This window comes from Gnatocerus cornutus, chromosome 2 (genome assembly GCF_029298725.1).
Source record: "Gnatocerus cornutus isolate USDA-ARS CGAHR chromosome 2, icGnaCorn1.1, whole genome shotgun sequence".
NCBI lineage: Eukaryota > Metazoa > Arthropoda > Insecta > Coleoptera > Tenebrionidae > Gnatocerus > Gnatocerus cornutus.
This window is the reverse complement of record NC_142234.1, coordinates 6,288,671-6,308,394: the sequence shown is the minus strand read 5'-3', so window position 1 is coordinate 6,308,394 and position 19,724 is coordinate 6,288,671. Positions and strand designations below refer to the sequence as shown.

The 19,724-nt window shown below is 32.6% G+C and overlaps 2 protein-coding genes across 3 annotated transcripts in view; both read left to right on the top strand.

Annotated features, from left to right (window-relative positions):
* The window catches only part of CngA (Cyclic nucleotide-gated ion channel subunit A), a 32,890-nt gene extending 14,694 nt beyond the window's left edge, over positions 1-18,196 (top strand). For both annotated transcript variants that reach the window (XM_088030604.1, XM_088030605.1), the window contains 7 exons: positions 3,649-3,885; positions 5,122-5,284; positions 11,252-11,788; positions 14,726-15,039; positions 15,473-15,748; positions 15,809-16,035; positions 17,171-18,196. In XM_088030604.1, the coding sequence (XP_087886730.1) occupies positions 3,649-3,885; positions 5,122-5,284; positions 11,252-11,788; positions 14,726-15,039; positions 15,473-15,748; positions 15,809-16,035; positions 17,171-17,321 (1,905 nt within the window). In that variant the 3' untranslated portion in view covers positions 17,322-18,196. The remainder of the gene's footprint in view (positions 1-3,648; positions 3,886-5,121; positions 5,285-11,251; positions 11,789-14,725; positions 15,040-15,472; positions 15,749-15,808; positions 16,036-17,170) is intronic.
* A 639-nt stretch (positions 18,197-18,835) lies between these two features.
* On the top strand, positions 18,836-19,496 carry LOC148178322 (uncharacterized). Its single transcript, XM_088030897.1, has 3 exons — positions 18,836-19,013; positions 19,062-19,160; positions 19,207-19,496. The coding sequence occupies exons 1-3, from the start codon at positions 18,836-18,838 to the stop codon at positions 19,494-19,496; spliced, it is 567 nt and encodes a 188-aa protein (XP_087887023.1).
* Positions 19,497-19,724: the final 228 nt, after the last annotated feature.

The following is a 19,724-nucleotide window of genomic DNA, read 5'->3' as shown; positions in this document are numbered from 1 at the left end:
TTTTGTATCCTTTACTTTACTAAAAAAACTTCAGAAACTAAATATTGCATTTAGAACAAGCTCCATTACTGCTTTATATTCTTTGAATTAATTGAATTACACACATTAACTGTAATCCGTAATTCGTCTTAAAGTTCTTTTAAAAATATTTAATTTGAATCGCAATTAAGTTGTTACAGTAAATAAATAATTAAACTGAAGCTATACCTACCATTTATTTATTCAGAATACTTTACTTTGCATTAAATCCGGTCTACATGGTGTTGAAAAATAGTACCGACAAACATTCAGGACATTTAAATAAAGTTAACATTTCATATATTATTTTGCTCATAACTTACTAGTTTTTTTAAATTGCTTTGAAAATACGTACTTTTTCATTTTGGTACTGCATAGTGCATTCTGGCACTGCCAGTTCTAATAGATATCTGTGACAAAATTTTACTTGTTATTGTTGGTAGGAAACATCTTTACCGTGCAGTGGTCCATAAAAGATAAGCATCTAGTTTTTCATTTCACACTTCGATAAAACTATTCGGTTTTATTAAGATTTTTTTTTTATTTATGACCCATGAGCTGCATTTTTTTTTTGACAGCATTCCCTAACATCCTAACATTTTTTTAATATTTTGTTAATACAGGATGTCCCAGAACTCGTGAAGAATCAGTTAACTACAGATTCTATCTTGCGTTCTGAGGGTGAGTCGGCGAAAAAAAAAATTCTAAACTCATTGGACTTAGAGTCCAAATTACACAAATTAGAGCAATTTGTGATTGGTAAACTTTAAATTGTTCTAATTTCAAATCTAACGAGTTTAGACATTTTTTCTCGTAAATTCACTCTCTGCATTTGTCAGAAGTCGAACACTACCTAACCCTCATTTTTACTACAGATAATTTTTAAATTACCAAAATTACTACTAATACTAGAATTAAGTTAACAGTTGCATGTGGAGGCATATACTAATCAAAATCGACATGTATTCATTACCGGTATTTAACTTATCCTATATCTAACTTATCTTATATTCAAATCTTGCTGATTACTAAAATTGCTTTTGTAAATCGGTAAATTCTCAGCAGGAAAAATTGAAATGTCAACTCATTAAAAGACAAAATATCATTACAATTGACGAAAATCTGATGATTAATTGAATTCTTTCAAAATGCAAATCTGCTTGACATAATATGTGACAATTACAAAAATCCGTCTATAATTCTGATTTTTTTTAAATTATACGGATAAAATTATAAAAATGGTGGACGCACCAAAATTTTTTCTCCTAAATACATTTTTAAATATTGTCCGATTTTAGAAAATAAGCTTTCCTGGTCATTAAAGTTTCAAGTAATTAAGGCAACACTTGATAACACGTATAATAAATTTTAAACTATGTAATTATGTCGCCTTGCTTCTTCTTAGTAAAAACTGGAAAATTCCGTTAAATAAGGTCTTAATCCAATAAACGCATTAAAATCTATAAGCTTACAATGTTCTTAGATTATCCCAATTCAAAGCCAGTGTATAAACCTCCTCCATTTTATATGTAGTGCCAATTACACAAACTGTCCACTTCACATTTCTCGCTTCATCATTGTTATCATTCATTATTACAACTAAAATGTTGCTAAGTAATAAAAAAATGATATAAAGCTTGCCAATAACCCAAAACCTTCATACCTTCATAATTTTGCATCCTCGAAACTTTAAAGACAAACTTGACTAAAACATAGTGACACGTTGTGCTACTCTTTGTATACACTGATGTTTACGGTTTCTTATTTTTGTCCTGAGGCGAAATACAACTTTTAATTTCTCTGTGTTCCACACTCATAAAATTCTATGAAAGATAAGAAAAGATTTACAACCGTTGAGCTTGAATGAAACCATTTTTATCTTTTTTTTTTGTTACTTTGGAACTTAATAAACTCTGAACGCCTCTGAATCATATTTAGCTAATTTAACTGATGTTCGATTTCTGTAATTTTTTTTGTTACGAGAACAAAATAAATCAATCATGCAATGCTAAATTTTATTTGTTGATTGGGTGTTAATAATGAACTCTTCGATAAATATACTAATAAACACAACTGATTGAGAGTAATTGGACGAATAAACTGATTTTATTAATGTATATCAGAAATTGTTATGAGATTTTTTATTGGTAGAAACTGAACTACCAGCCTTCCATAATTTGCGAAGAATACATCAAACTAATGATTAATTATTAATTTTACTGCCAAGATTTCCAGGTCTGCTCATCTGTTATTCTATTTCGGTTTGAATAGGTAGGTATCTATTTCTTGACAAGAAAATGAACAAAAGCGGCAGAATATTCCATTTCTGTGTAAGAAAATAAAGGAATAACATCACAATTAATTGTGTAAAATTTATATTCCTACCTAACTCTAAAATGAAGATAATTGTAGAGTGTTTTTAAACGGCCTAAAAAGCAAAGCCTTTATTATCGATTCTGAAAATAAATCCGATTATCTTAACACTACTTTCCTGGGATTTATTAGACTGTTAAACTGTTCCGAACAACGAAATTCAAAATAAAATTATTCAATTTACCTCCCATCTATATTTCATTTGCATCAGTTATAACTTCATTAACATCAAATATTCTGCCTCTAGGAATATTACATTATTGTTGCCTCACCTTAGAAATTCAAGTGCCACAAAATTTTCAACGACCGCATTGGACAAATGGAGGTCAAGTGTTACCATAAAAAGACTTGTTTGTCAGAAACGTGAACAGAGAGAGCAATAAATCATACAAATATTAAAAAGATAAACTTCTCTCAGTCAATAAAAATAAAATCGCAAACCTGCGCCTCTTCGATCGACAAATTTTTGATGTTAAATAAACATTTATTAAAATGTAAAGTTAAACGTTCTGTGAATACTAAGTATCTGAAATGTTTCGAAGATGCTACGCGTCTAAAGCCGTTAACGAGCTTTCAGACATTAACTGTCACTTCCCATAAAATATTAAAATCCGCTTTTTATGAGAACTGCTACACCCCCTAAAGTAGAGCGTCGACGGTGCATTTATGTACGATTTTCTCAGGTTTCATGAGGTATATATTATACTTGCAAATTGATATATTCTTTTGGATATACTGGGTGTTAACCATAGTCATACTTTATTATTAGTTTTTTTCGGCTTTGTTCTTGAAACTAAGTCGCTTGAAATTTGGAATCAGAAATTCTAATTACCTACTTGTTACAACGCGATTACCTTGTAACTTTTCTGTAACATGGTAATCAAACCCATAAGCTTTGATCAAGTTTAACGGTATTAAATTTCTACCGAAAAGGAAGTTCTCAACTCTAGAAACGAGTTTTATCTCCCAATTTCGAAGTGTTTATACAGCAGTCTGAAATATTAAGAAACGTGGAACAAACTTTATTCTGTTACAGATTTTTCAAATAATCTAATTTCACACCTTTACCAGATCGATTAAATAATGTACATTTTTTCGTTTTTCTAATTAAACTCTGAATTTTTTCGAAAATTAGTCTCTAATTAATATTAGCAACTAAGCGTTAACTTCAGCTAACGAGTATCTACTTAAATTATAAAGAAAATTAAAAATTCTCCCTCTCCAATTTTTTTAATGGACGCATGTATTTATTTCCAGGAAAATGTCCCGGATAACAGACTGTTTTCGGTTATGCGAGGACGGTTAAGACAAGTGGCAGCATCTCTCCAGGCAGCAATTCGTTTTAGACGTTTTTCCCGAAGGGATTCGCACCCACCAGATTGGTTTGTGGACAAAAGTCACCAGGATGAAAATGCTGATGCGATGGATACTCCAGAACCCACTTGTTGGGGTCGAAGGATTGTTGTTGATCCAGCGCTTCCGTCCTACTATAAGGTCTATAAACTTTTTAGCCACTTCTTTCCTTCGTTAATCTTTTTATACACAACCTAATAGGGCTTTGGTGCGTTGGTTCTATTTACTAGGCACTTGATCGAAATTCAATTAAATTACAAAGTTTAAGCTTAAAGTGCAATTAATTTTCGTCTTAGCGAAATGGGCGACGCCGGAGTAAAAATTGCAGGCAGTCAAAAATTACTCAAGACGTAGGAAACTGAAAAAACAAATTTATCAACAAATTCAAGTATTAATTACAATTCCGATGTGTAAACTATTATTTGGACTGCGTAATTACAAAGCTGACAATTACACGGGTATTGTAATTATCGATTTACGCACTGTTCGATAGAGAGGTTTGTTTAATTTACATTGCCAGGTTTTTATCTTAGTCAATTTTAATTAGAACTGACCAAACTTTTTTTACAAAATTTTCTCTCAAGTTGGTAACCCAAGAAGATTAGTTTGTTGCGGTATTAATCGAAAACGGTTTGTACACTGTCCAGGATAAGCCACAAAATTAAAAACCACAGAAAGCAACACAAGCAATAAATAAACTGTTGTGTAATTAAGGACAAGTCAGAATGTGATGTGACCAAGACTGCAGTTGAAATTACATCTTGCGACGTAGTTCCCTTAAAATTGTATAAAAATCTTTAGACACTACACGTCATTTTACAATAGATTTCAGCCCTTATCCTAAATCATCCAGAAACTGTCACGTTTTTCTGATAAATGGATTCCACGTGCTCATCAAAACGTAAAGGATGTTTTTATAAAACTTGTCCAAAATTCGCTTACATTAAATAAAGGTTTTAATTATGTTGTTGCAAATGCTTAATGGCTCAGAAATTACTCACTAGTAACAAAATAATTTAATTTTGAAACAATTTGTGAGTAAAATCGTGTGCATTTAAATTGAACATTCCTGTTAGTATCTTCAATCAAGAAATAAATTACAGAATTCAATACAATCTCTAAAGAACATTAAATTAAGGGTACTTACTTTATCTTATTTATAAATAGGTGCAACAAATTGTTGATTACAGAACGAGGCTAATTTGAAAAATTAGCATACTATTAATTTTAGATTTCCAAATTATGTGGGTTTTTAAAAACCGTTTATCAGGAAAATGGCTAAATTGTAATTCCGTACCAGCATTATTTGAACGTTACATTCACACATAAATTATAGTATCCGAAATGAATTCATCAACTAAAAGCTGTTCTTTGCAGTGGCTGATGGTTGTATCTCTGGCTGTGCTCTACAATGTTATCTTCGTTCTGGGCAGAGCTGTGTTCTGGGAATTGAACAATTCGGTGCCATGGCTTTGGTGGACACTGGATTACCTCTGTGATACGATCTATATTGCAGATATTTTTGTTCATGCTCATGAAGGTAATTAATTGTTAGTCTTAATGTTTAATCAAACAATTTTTTATGTTGTATATGGATTTGTGCTAACTGTTTTTTTTCCTATAGCCCATGGTCAAATATAATCCCAAACAGAATAATGGTGGATGCGACAAAATCTTTACGTCAAATACAATTTTACATGTTTTTTCTATGAAAATCAGTGCTCTTTCTTTTAAATACAGAAACGGAGAAATTTTGAAATACTTTTAAAAATTATAGATCATAGAAAAAGCATCAATTACAGGCGAGTCAAAATGAATGTAAAAAAAATGAATGTACGCGCATAGTTTCACCGAGAGCACAAGGGATTTACTTTAAACTCAATTCCAAATGTCAATAAAACTATAAATTTGCTTTACCAATTTTTGTCTGTTAATACTTAATGAATATACCAATTTAAATTCTTTATAGCACAAGTGGCCAGTAACGCCATGAAGAGACGTTTTAAACATGTATCTTACAAAGTTTTATTTACGAATGTTCTCCATTTTTAATTTATCAAAAAAGTTAATTAAATTTTACCTATCATCAAATGTCCAAATATATACATCAAATTTTATTACCATAACAAAATGTGATTTGTCAAATTCATGACAGATTCACAAAGAGTTTTAAAAAAATAGCTAAAACAGGTAAAAAATCTTGAATATACCCTAGATTAATCACTTTTGCATTATTATAATCTCGAAACTAATTTGACTGAACTGCTGACGTTTGATTGGCGGAAAAACAGTCATAAAGATTTAGTTCAGCTTCCGTAAGGTCTTATTTACACGACAAACAATTGAGTTTATAGCCCCAGCTCGTTACTTAAAGAAAATTAGCGTAATAGTGTAAACTGAAAGTTAATAAAACTCCTACCTAATCCAGAATAAACCTTTGAGTACGTGAACATAAACTGTAGTGCGACTTTAATTGCATTTAATTATATTTTCTACACTTAAATTCAACAAATTGAATACATTTTTATTACGTAATTTTATTAGATAAACCGTTTCCTTCTTTAAATCACTTTGTTCAGAAATGTTCACATTTTTATTACTTTCATTGCTCTTTTAAAATTGTAAATTTGATGAAGGCTCCAGCCGTCATGAAAAATACAATTTTAATTTCAAAAATAAACTTTATTACAGTAAAAACCCGCAAGTTAATTTAAACATGACAAACGTTTGAATCACTTTATGTGTAATTTAAATCGTAAAACGCCACTCGCTCACAATTTCCACATTTTGAGCCGTTTTCAATGTTTCTTCTTTTTACGTCTGTTTACTATGGCAAATATATTGATTGTTTTTTATGTAAACTGACTCTGCTCCAAATCTGCGTCACAATCTTTTTAGTTTAGTATTTTTCTCCCTAAGTTTGTGTGCAGTACAGATTACATGATTCGCTGACACTGTTTTGCTTTCGTTTTTATAAATATTTGCTTTTTTAGTATAGATAATTTTAACAGGGGTTTAAAATAATATGACTAATTTGTTTTTGAAAATCCAATTAAATAACTAATCATTTCAAACAAATTTTAACATTAACGATCCTCACCTCTTTTAGAACCGCATAACTAACTGGATATTCGAGAGAACGAGGAAATAAAAACATCATAAAACACAACACTTCATCTTTTGAGTTTTGCAATAAATTACTTTCTTATTAAATTATGTAATTTTATTGAACAGACGTGTTTTTCTTCGAGTTTGGAGCTACCTTAATAATACTAAAAATATAATAAACTGGATACCTATATTTGCAATGTAAATGCAAACTTTATCAACAAAAGATATTTTTATTTGTGTTACATTTTAATTAAGTTTTTTACAGGCTCTTCCTAGCCTGCCTTTTACTTGACTTTTCAATTTACCTCCCCAGCTACGGTTCAATTTGTAAATATTAACAAAACATTAATATTGTTCTGACCTTTGACATTACACGCTTCATTAAAGAATGAAAACAGGATAATTAATTTAAATTCTGATAAGTTTTTTATTCGCTAAATAAATGAGTTTACAACCTCTCAGGCGACATTTTCAATAGATTTGGATCATGAGTTGAAATATTCACATATAAATTAAGGCTTTGAATAGCTCTCGAAAACTGGAGAATAAAAACACGCCAATGGTGCCCATCAAATTAAATGCGCTGTTAATCAATTCATGTCAAAGTGTATCTGTTGCTGCAAAAACTCTGTGACATCCAATGAATAGAGAACTGCTAAACAACTGGCCTGAACAGATTCAATCCATTCATTTGCATTTTTTAAACGAGTTGCTGTAATTGCTATCGACACGATGCAATGAAATCTGAAAAATGGAAAATGTGGGTGGTAAAATTCATTGACGACGTGAACTAACAAAAGTGCGAAAAATCAGCAATCCCGTTTTTTCTAGATCTATCAATTAATCGATCAATAAATCTTCCACAACGTAATAACTTTGAACTGTGACTGAGGGAAATTTAAACACCTACGTAACAAGATATCCATAGATAAAATAGATAGAATTAAATATCGATTTTTCCGGCATTAATTAATTCTAATTAATGAAGCTCGCGTTCTCAATATTAAAATAATTAGAGTGGGTTGACGATCACAGAACCTCATCACGCAATTCTGGTCTACATGCAAAGCCACAACCAAATTGACACTGGGGATTACTAAATACAGACATAATTGAAATGTTTGTAAGAAAACACTACATCTTGGAACACGACACTCATTACCAAATGCAATGAGAATTTGACAAATAAAGGTCGGACGTGTCTTTAAATTTTATGTGACAAAGCCACCGTCAATTTTCTACGAAGAAATATGACTCCAATTCACACAAACTACTTCCATTTGCTAGCAATAATAATTACAGGCCAATTTACCAATGGCGTACAACGAGGAGTGTGTTATTTGCACACAATGTTTACTAAGGTTATTGATGGGGTACCTACTTACGTTCGAAAACAATTTGCAAAATTATGATTCATAAATTCTGGCCACGGCGTACATAGTTTTGCAAATATTTGTTGATTGACTGATGCGTAGGATTTATTGCAATTTGAAATGGAAATTGGAGCAAATTAGAACAAAAAGAATATTTTACATAGAGTTTTTGAGAAAATTAAATCATTTGTTGTTAAAATAGTAGATTTGAATGGCGCATCCACCATTTTAGAAAACTTATAATTCTTTTAAATTACTATATGTATTATGATGAAAATAATCTATGCAATGTAAAATGCGTCTCTGAAAACAAAAATGAAACTAACAATAAAACTTAAAACGTCACCAATGAGTAAATATTTCGGATTTTTATTTTTAAATGCCTTTTGAAGTTCTTATTGAAGTTTCAATGTACAAGAATTTAAGATTTGAAGGTTTTTAGTTACTGATAGTTTACTAAAGTCTTAGATCCTCAGTATTTCAGATTTCAATCCCTTTGCTCCTCAGATTCACGGACTAAAAAATCGTCAGAATCCTCAAAATTTAGAAGTTCCAAGATAAAAAAATATTTTTTTTTAAATAATTATAAATTTTAATTGTTAATTTGTTATCTATTTTATTAAAACATAATGACATTACTTACAATTAGGTACATATTCAGTTTTAAAATGACTTTAATGCTGCCCAGAATATATGTTGTATATTCTAGAAAACTTCTTGAAAACGAAGAGCTCGTAATTTGCTTGTGGGTCAAAAAATTAAAGGGTGGAAATATTTGAAAAAACATGTTCAAAATTTTCTTAAAAACAATAGATATTTATTTATTAAACACAATATTCACCAATCTGTTGGAAAGTTAGCACAAAATGGGAATGTCAACTTTTTTGTTTCATACTAATTTGAACTTTTTTCTGGACAATTTGGGAGCAGTATCTAATAAAAATATTATCAATTTCTACGAAACTTTCATTTAGGGCAAAAAACTTATCTGTAGATTGGTGTGAAAACATCTTCAAATTCATTTAAAAATAAAATGCAACCAACAACTTTTTAACAGTTATTGCAGCATAATTTTTATCTATGATCTTCCATTCTGAAATCATTTAAAATCGCATGATTTATCGAAAACCTACAATTTTGCGGACATCCAAGCTAAAATTTTTAGAAAACCTTGGAAAGTTAACATAACGAGATTTTTTTCCTAAAAATCACTCACTATTCTTTGTCACGTAACTTCTAAATGACATGAGATAATAACGTGTTTAACACCACTACAGAAAGCCGAGTTTTCAACCTTTATTAGGACGTATTGTTTCAAAAATCAACGTCCCAATTTAGGAGTTCTATGCAAAAAATTAGCATTTTTTTAACACGTTCGTTTTTCGGAATTTTCATGAGTTTTCTCATTAGCATAGACTAACTTTCCCGGCGATTTCTATAGTTTGTTGAAAAGCTTATTTAATTACCTTTACAGTGAGGTATCATAGAGTCTTATAATTTTACAAGTTGTTAAGCAAAACTGCGAAAAAAAAAACAGATGTCACAATAAACGTTTTTTTACAAATATCTTAAAGTCCTGACCTGATGGAGCAAAACGGATTTTAGAAATGATTTGGACTGAAGCAGTCCAAAATTTGTTCACTAGTGTTTCCCTATAGATGCCTAATCTAATCTGAGTAAAACTGAAAGAAAGTGGAAACTTCGGAACCTAAAATTTCTGTGTACAAACTGGGAAGTTGATGACCCGAGAATCTATCGACCTTGGCGCCTTAAGTTCTGAAAAACTAAGAACTTTCAAAACCTGAAATATTGAGAAACTTGGAACTTTTCAACACATGAAATTTGATAATTTGTTTCGTGTTTGAAATTCAAAATATTCATCCCTTTTTTTAACTAAACAGACATCATAAAAAAGTCATGAAAATTATAACAAACTTTTTCTCTTTAATTTAAACATAAGTTATTTTTTTACATTGTTCAGTTGTCTCTTCTAACAAAACTATATAAAAACAAAACCGTTTCGTTCGTATTTCCTTTATCGCAAATGAAACTACAGCCCATAATCTATAAAATATAAGAGTCGTTGGACTCTGCCAAAAAACGAAACAATATCAAAGCCTTAATGAAACCATGAAACGGGCAAAGCGCCAACCCGATCCGCAGCTTCTATATTGCTTCTTGTCCCTTCGGTTTCATTCAACTCATATATTTATAAGGACTTTGGCCCATATGAAGTGAACATCCTTGATCCATAATAAATTTTACCATGTCTTCAACAAATACTAGAAGTTTGGAGTGTTCTTGATAATTCCCGGAACGGAGAAAAACCCTGACCTGGAATAATTTTGCACAGAATCAAAAACAACTTATTTAGGACACTGCTATAACTCCTGTTTCTGACAAGCGAGGTGAAAGATCGTAATAATTATCATTTGCAGAGAGAAATTGATGTGTGTGTAGCTATAAATTTAATTATAACCCGCACTTGATAACTATACGAACTCGGTTAGAGTAGACCGGTAGGAATACATCACTTAAATGTAAATTGAGTGAGTTATCGGAGTGTGAATGATTCAGCAACAGGAAAGTCGCCATCCCAGGATCAGATCTGATTTTATTTCGCTGCAAACCGGGCCACTTTAAACGAGTTACTGAAGTAGATTATAACGTTGTTTCCTGAAAAAGCTACGCACAGGACGGATGGGTTTCAGAGCTGGAATGTGGTTAATATCCCATTTTCCGTAACATAACAATTTTTACGTGAATTGTAATGTTAACAATGCAAAAAGTAAATCCACAAAGCTGTAAATAAAACATGCACGCAGATTTGAATCGACAATGTGCTAAATAGACCGGAAAGTTTTTTGTCCGTTCAAATAAATTAGCCTTTTACATTTGGCAAGTGGTTTTTTTCATGCGCCCACTTTGCATGAATACATTTTAAATGGTTTCCATAATGAGGGTGAGACGTGAAGCGCAGGATATTACAGCCGAAAATTAATGCAAGCCATTTTCATTTTCAGGTTATCTGGAGCAAGGTCTGTTGGTAACGAATCCACGAAAACTCCGCGTCCATTACTTCCAAACGAAGCAGTGGAGAAGCGACTTCCTGGCATTGATACCGACAGATGTAGCGTACATTTGGTGGCCCCCTTATGAGTGTAATGTCAAAGTGCCGTGTCCAATTATCGTAAGACTGAATCGACTCTTTAAATTACCGCGCCTTTGGGAATGGTTTGAACGGACAGAAACCGATACAAACTATCCGAACGTTTTTCGAATATGTAAAGTAGTTTTAGCCATTCTTGTGCTTATACATTGGAACGCGTGCCTCTACTTCGCCATCAGCTACGCGATTGGTTTCGGCATCGACAACTGGGTCTACAATCTGGAGGGACCCAAGAACTCCACGCTGGCTAGGCAATACATTTATAGTTTTTATTGGTCCACTCTCACTCTTACAACCATCGGGGAAACTCCAGTGCCTGAGAACGATGCCGAATATTTATTCGTCGTCGCTGACTTTTTAGCTGGTGTTCTGATTTTTGCTACAATCGTAGGTAAGTTAGTTTATTTTCAACTCAGCTCATTTCTTAGATTTACTACAAGTTTTTTCACTACAGATAAAGAGAGCTCATTGTTATTTTTACGAGAGGAGTGTGAGGGACCAGACGGTTCCGCTTTAGTTGTTATTCTAGACACTCCAACAGCTAAGTTATCCTCGTATGTTAAAAGGGTTTATGGTAGCTCTAATCCGTCAGTTTTTTATTAAAATCTTTGCAAAATTCCCAGATTGTTATTTGGATCAAAACAAATTAATTCTTCATGAAACCGAGCTCAGATTAAATCCTTTTGCTTATACAAGTCATATCTTTCGTTCCACAGGATTTTAATCTATTGCTATTCCGTGATAGTTCACAAAGCTCCCAAGCGGCAAATTCTCAGCTATTTAATCCGGATTGTAGAAACTATTCCAATCGCTAAAGACTACTAAATTCTAGGTGATGAGCATTATTATCTGGCAAGATGCTCCGCGTAACATACCTGTTGACAATGTGAAATGTCAAGATTACGAAGCAAAACGGAATAAAGAAAAAACGTTTTATATTTTTATTATTATTATTTCATAGAACATTTTCGTTTTAGACAATGCGCGTCTACTTACGAAACTAATAATAATTAATTTGTGTTAGTCAAGAAATTTGTATGTACTGGAGCCGTAAAAAATTATTTGTAAAGTGAAATTGCTCCCTGATTCTGAACCCAAAGGTCGATTTTCTCACAAAACAACCTGGACATAATTGTAAAAAAAAATTTGAGCCTTCACCTTTGTTTTTTTCAGTGTTGCTTAACACTTACAAAATCATGAAACTTTAACATCGTTTCATGATTTGAAAAAAAAAAAGCTTTTCAAAGAACTATGGAAATCACCAGTAGAGTGCGGTTTTGTCAACATATATTTTTTTTTAAATGATGTCATTATACAGGTTGACATCTCTGCTTTCTTACGCGATATCTAACATGCTACTCGCTCTTTTTCGCCATTTAGAAGTTATATGAAAAAGAATATGGACCCATTTTTAGAAAACATATCCATGTTTTGTTAACTTTTGTAGATCTTGTATTTTGTGCAGTTTTTCGTTAAATCTCGCGTTTCTAATAATGATTTCAACAGTCAAGATGAAAAATTCTAAATAACAAATATCCAGCAACTGTTAGAAAAATGTTGATCGGGAAGTAAATGGAGTGAAAATAAATTGGTGTTTTCATATTTCTCTAAATTGTTTTCTCGGTCTCTTTTGTAAAATTGATATCTGTTCGATATAAGTTTTTTAATGGATTATTGAAATAATGAAATTACCTAAGTATATCAGATGTTATTTATGTAAAATGAATCTAACAGTCGCTGAAAGTCTGAAATTTGGCAAAATAGTTCTTGAGATGAATAGCTAAAATTTTGTAATTAATAGTTTACTTTTTTTATCAACTGGTAATTTGTTTAAAGTTAATTGCTGCTATCGTCGGTGTTGTCATGGCCAAAACTACTCAAAAAATGAAATAAACAAATTTGAATAGTGTTCAAGAGTTTCACAGTTTTTGCTCAAATTTTTTCACAATGGTAAGCTCGCATCTGTGCGAACTTTACGTATTCTCAAAAACTGTAAATCAAATTTAGAACAGAGTAAACTCTTTTTATTTTTTTGATTTTATGATATATTATGTGACAATTTAGTTCTGAAAATACACATTATATTTACAGATCTTCTAGAACGCTTGTACTTCCTTTTAATGGGAAATTCAAATCAAAATCAGAGATGATTTTTGTATCATACAAAGTCAAGGGACTTATAGTTTTTATGTTGCATTTTAAATTGACCAATCACAGTCCATAAATTGCTAGATAGTGCCCTGTTGCTAAGTTACCAACAATCAACGACGTTTCAGGTACAGATTTGTGCCCAAATTTATGATTTTCAGGTTTCAAATCACAACTAGAACAGTTTTTTTTCAAAACTTATTTTGCTCTATGATTGAGGTTTACTACAATTTATTGGTTGAAAAATTTAAACTCACATTTGTAATGAGCGGCAAATTTCATAGCCACCCTTAATGCTAAAAACATTTATAAACACCTTGTATAAATGCCTGGGCATTTTAATGGAGAATTTTCGATTAAAAGAATATCTGTTTGTATATCCGTTTGCAATTTTTTTATGAAATTGGACACTTATTCTGCAAGAGAGCAGAGAGTACCTTTTTGTAAGCAATCGCGCTAATTTTTTAAATGCAATCGGATAATAATAACAAAAAGTTGATATTTTTTTCAAAATTTCTCAATTATTTTTGTCCTGTAACTTTGTCAGCGCGTCATAAAGAAAAAAACTCCAGTCTTTGCAATGCGGCATTGCAATCAAAAACGGATATACTTCCGAGTTATACGTAAAATTGCATTCGATGAAAGCGAACAGAGGTCAGTTTTCAATAACATCGTAGAAACTACTGACCATAGCAAGAAGTTTTATAAGACGTTGGAAAACTTATTTAGGTGGCTTTCCAAAACGCCCACGAACAATTCCATCCTTTTGCAAGTTAAAAAAAACTAAAGCAAACAAAAATTTGTGAAACCTAAATAAACGATGGGGCAAAACGGACTTTTAAAATTTGGTAATAAGTTTAATTAAATTCATTTATTGAATTTTAATTAATTATAAACATTGTCTTTCTATTTCCACTTGAGGAGCATCAAAGTTCAAATTTCAAATTCCAGGGTTTTCATTTCTACGGCGATGAAATAGAAATCACAAGCTAAAACCTCACATTTCAGCGAATATGAAATTTAGTTCCAAACAAATTGGAATGTAGAGTGGATAATTTGGATTCTACTTTACGATTTTAGCTCGAAATTTTCCTGCAATAGTCACACTTTTATTAAAATGAATTATTTATCCGGCGCATCCACCAAAATTGTTTAAACTGCAACCATTTTCTCATTGCAGGTAACATCGGTTCCATGATATCCAATATGAACGTAGCCCGCGTCGACTTCCAAAACAGAATGGATGGAGTTAAACAGTATATGGCCTTCAGAAAAGTGGGTCGCGAGTTAGAAGCTCGCGTAATTCGCTGGTTCGCATACACATGGGCAGAAAGTGGAGCTTTGGACGAAGAACGCGTTCTATCGGCTCTACCAGATAAATTGAAAGCGGAAATTGCTATTAGAGTGCACTTAGAAACACTTCGAAAAGTAAGGATATTTCAGGATTGCGAACCGGGATTGCTGGAGGCTCTCGTGCTCAAATTACGCCTGCAGGTGAGGCCTATGATTGATTTTATGTAATATTTCGGTTGGCGGAATTTTATTTATTATCCGCCGCCAAGACTAGACATGGTTTTTCTTCAACTGTACTTCAGAGAGTTTGGGGACATAAATACAGAATGGGATTTTTATAAACCACATCAAATTAAATTTATACAATCCGCCAAGGAAAACAAGAATTCAGTGAAACTATTTATACGGTCATTCACTGCATCGCATGAATGGAAAGAAACAAACTGCGGGCAATCAATTTACGAGCAGGTGCAGTTTGAAGTCAAAATATTTGCCCACATTTTTTATCAGTAATTAAAGTGGTCAATTTTAGAATGAAACTTTACCGTAATTGGCACGTACATAAATGATCCGGGTAAAACTGTCCCTAGACACTCTGAAATTGCCTTTTTTTTACTAAAATTTTGGCTTCCAGGTGTTTTCCCCCGGCGATTACATCTGCCGTAAAGGTGACGTGGGTAAAGAGATGTACATCGTCAAAAGGGGTCGATTGCAAGTAGTAGCAGACGACGGTGTTTCGGTTTTAGCGACATTAGGCGCAGGTTCAGTATTTGGCGAAGTGAGCGTATTGGATATTGCAGGAAATCGCACCGGAAATAGAAGAACAGCTAATGTCCGCTCGTTAGGATATTCAGACTTATTCTGTTTAGCTAAAGACGACCTCCTTGTCGCACTCGCTGATTACCCCGAGGTTAGTTAATTAACGACTTTGAAACGGAGTAAAGTAAAAACTGTTGTTTTTTCCCGACAGGCACGAGCAACATTAACTGAACGCGGATGTCAACTGTTGCGAAAAGATGGCTTACTCGACGAAGAAGTGTTCAAGAAAGCTCGTGAAACGCAGGATTCCGTGTTGGATAGCATAAAAAAGCTAGAAAATACCGTTGAGATATTGCAAACACGCCTCGCTAGACTTCTTGCCGAATTTAGCGCCAGTCAGGCGAAGTTGAAACAGCGTCTAACCCGGTTGGAACTCAGGTAATTTATCAGAGAGTGGGACAAGTACTCAATTAAATAAAACAATGGGCTTGCGTCCAAGTGGCCGCGTTGGAAGAAAATACATCAATCAACGGTTCAATATATTTTTTTGTAAAAGAATAACTCTCGGGCGCATTTATGACTTTGTCTTTTTAGCCTCCATAAATAAAAGGACCCTCAAATGATTGGGCATTATCTGTGAACCGTAATAACTATTTCAGGGTTATTGGAGTTATAGGGGTTTGCGGTAAGGTAGCTGTAAATAATTCAAAGTCACAGCCATAAACGGACAAAAGCGATTGCTAAACAGTACATGGTCGCAAAAAGATTGCAATAGTACAACAAAATTTGATTATTTTGCCTCGTTTTCAAAAGTATTTTTCATTCGGAATCGGGTTATTACTCTAATTGCGCTCTTTCATTCGAAATTTTATACCAAGCGGAGCAGTCGCGCGAACAAAAGAACAATACATACCATTTTAAAATGGTGTTTTTTGCTAAAATCGGTAAAAACGGTAAATTTGTTCAATTCCGTACTTAAAAAATAGTGCTCCTATGATTTTTAGATTTGTCTCAAATTCATCCTCCAGGGTAACATATTCATCTACTTCCAGCAGGAAAACACCCATAGTGGGAAATCAATAGTCAATAACAAAATTTGAAAAAAAAATAAATAAAACGAAGCACAAAAAAACACAAACGAACGTTCTTTTTATCTTTTCCTTGTTATCGAGCAGAGTTTTTCTCCACACTCTCCAATCTACGTAAACCGCCATTATTTTTTGCGGTTATCTAAACCTGCTGCAGGCAGTTTGTTTTACTGCGTGTAATAAGTTTTAAAGTTTGCGCATTTCGCAACTTCTAAATTAGCCAAGTGTATTATCACCTCATGAAGTCAGCAAGACGAACGTCCAAGCCAAGCGCTTTCCTTGATGATAAATAACCATACAAAAGAAACCTTCACGTAATTTCGAAATATATTTATAGGAAAACTGATTTATTTCCCTCTTAGCTTTCGCTTATTACAAACAGCTCTACGGAGATTTTTTATTGTTCTCGATATGACCATAATAATATATCTCTCGCATTCTAAATCCACGTATGGCTCCCTTGTTACTCCAAATCTGTTTTATAGCAAGTCGGAAAGTGAGCAAGACAGCACACCTGAGACTTTATCGGTTCCTACAGGACGACGGAGGGTTCATTCATTTGAGGAAAGAAGGATATTTCCTGTCGACGATAAAACAGAAAATGTTCCGTTCAACTCTAGGCATAAGACGATGTAACTTCTGTTTGACCAAAGTACTTTTAATGTAAATAAAATCTGCTTTTTGACGAACAGTTAACGTTTATCGAAGAAGCGGTTTCCAGTGTTTTTGAAATTCCATTAAGTATATTTTTACAGAACTAGTCCTTAATAAGTAATATTTTCAATTAGATTTAATCGACTTTGTGTGCGAGTTTTTCTACGCCAAATTTTTTAAACAGTGGCATTGAAAAACTTGACGTTTTGTTGTAAATTGAAATAAGTTACGTGAGCATAAAATATAAATAGGTATCACACGATCATTACACACCTAGAGAGTGCGTAAGGATATAAATTCGGTAATAAATGCCAACCGAGAGTAGTATTTATGTGTTGATCTTGTGACATTTATTGCTAATATACCTCAAATTAAAGAAGCTAAAATGTTTTATTTTGCTTCAGCTAAAACGTAGTTATTAGAGACTAAAATTAAAAACTAGCAACTACCTCTTTAAATTTTACCGAGAAAGCGAAAAGTATAAATGAACACCAATTGTAAAATTGAAAAGAAAGAAGTGAGAACGTATTTATAAAACATTTTGTTGCACGAGTTGAATCATTTAATTTTAGGGCATTTTAAATTATACTATAGTTTAGTACAGCACAATCTAGTAGTGTTTAATTTCTCACAGAACAAAAACTTTGATAATCAGATTTTCAAAAGTAGGAACTCTGTGTTTTTGTAAAGTAAACATATCTAAAAATACAATAATGTTATTTAGATAAATAATTTCGATCGCCTGCTCTCTTAAAGCCGTTCAAAGTGAAACTGTACTGCTTGGCTTAAAGTTGACATTTTTTAAGATTGTTGGATGAAATGTTCTAGTCTCAAATAAAAATCAGTTTTTAATTTAATCCCATTTCTTTCGTCGTAGCTTCCAAAATAAAAATCTTAGACGTCAACGTGTTTGTATAACCCATTTACTTTAATATTTCGTAGCTTCTATCAATACTCTCAATGAAAATAGCTCAATTTTATTGCTTTCGCCTAATTGTATTTAAAATGCACCATAATGTATAAAAATAGGAGCACAGACATTGAACCCGCTGTTTATAGACATATCTATTTTCATAAATGTTCAGAAGTATTTTATATACATTTTGCTTGATTTTTATGGTAAAACGGATAAAAACTAATTTATCAGAGCCTTATTATGATTGTGATAATCTCAGATTTGTACTGTATGTATATAATGTTACAATACTTATAGCTTTAAATAGGTAACTCTTGCTGACGATTGTTCTCCAGTAACTAGTTGATTTCTTACCATTAAAAGAAACGATAGCTAAAATGTAAAACTAGAATGTGTAACAATTTACAAATGTAAAAATATCACAATAAAAGCGATTTAAATTACTGATTTGTTGTCAACTGTATAAATGTCAGATCTGTAATCTCGTCAACTTGTCACTCCATGATGCGGCTACCGTGAACTCCTCCAAATTTTCCGTTCCCCTAACATGCCTCCATCACTCCTCCAAAAAAATTAATTAATGGATTGTACAGCGATATGTCGAATTTGTGGCAGCAAAATAAATTGTAACGATGACATTACCACCCTTGGAGAACATCTCTTAAAGAAGCACCCTGAAATAGACATGAATTACTACGTCATGGAAAACTGTGGGGATGGACTGCGAGACGTAGGCACAAAACTGTCTAGATCCCAAAGTAGGTAAGACAAATTATTTGGCCAACTCAAACTACTGGAATCAACAGAAAAACTTTCCGACAAGCTTTCTATGTTTTTGAAACGATCATCCACTGGACTTAAAGGAAAACAAGCAGGTGGTAAAAGAAGTGTCTATAAAACAACAGGTAATAAAGACTTTTGTGGTGACACCTCTTTAAAATGGGGTTTTAGTGGAGTCTTGGCGCCCCGGAGCCAGTCCACTGAAGTGTCCGAAATGTGATGCCACGGAACATCCGTATATAAGGAAACAGAGGAATAAGGTGGCTTACAACTCAATGGGAGCTTTTTTTCTGCTTGGATGTTGGCCTTTGTGTTTCTTACCAATGCTAGTGTCCGGAGGGGCAAGTACTATTGTTTGTTGTAGAAAATGTGGCTACTGTTTTGGAACGTACGATAAAAAGAAAGGACAGTTAATTCCCGCGACGAAAGACGTTAAAATTGAGACACCAGATCTTTGTTGATTGTAAACAGCTTGAGTGAACAAGACAACATATTTACCTGTTACAATAAAAGCGATTAAACATGTAACAACTTATTTTTTGGTGTCGTCCAGGCATTATTTGACACTGACTGACAATGTCAAATCCATGCAATGATTTTATTAAGTGATGAATGATAACCAAAATGAAAATTCACAAGATATTGAGCAAATAGTGTCCAATGTGATTAATAAAATTATTTCCAACACA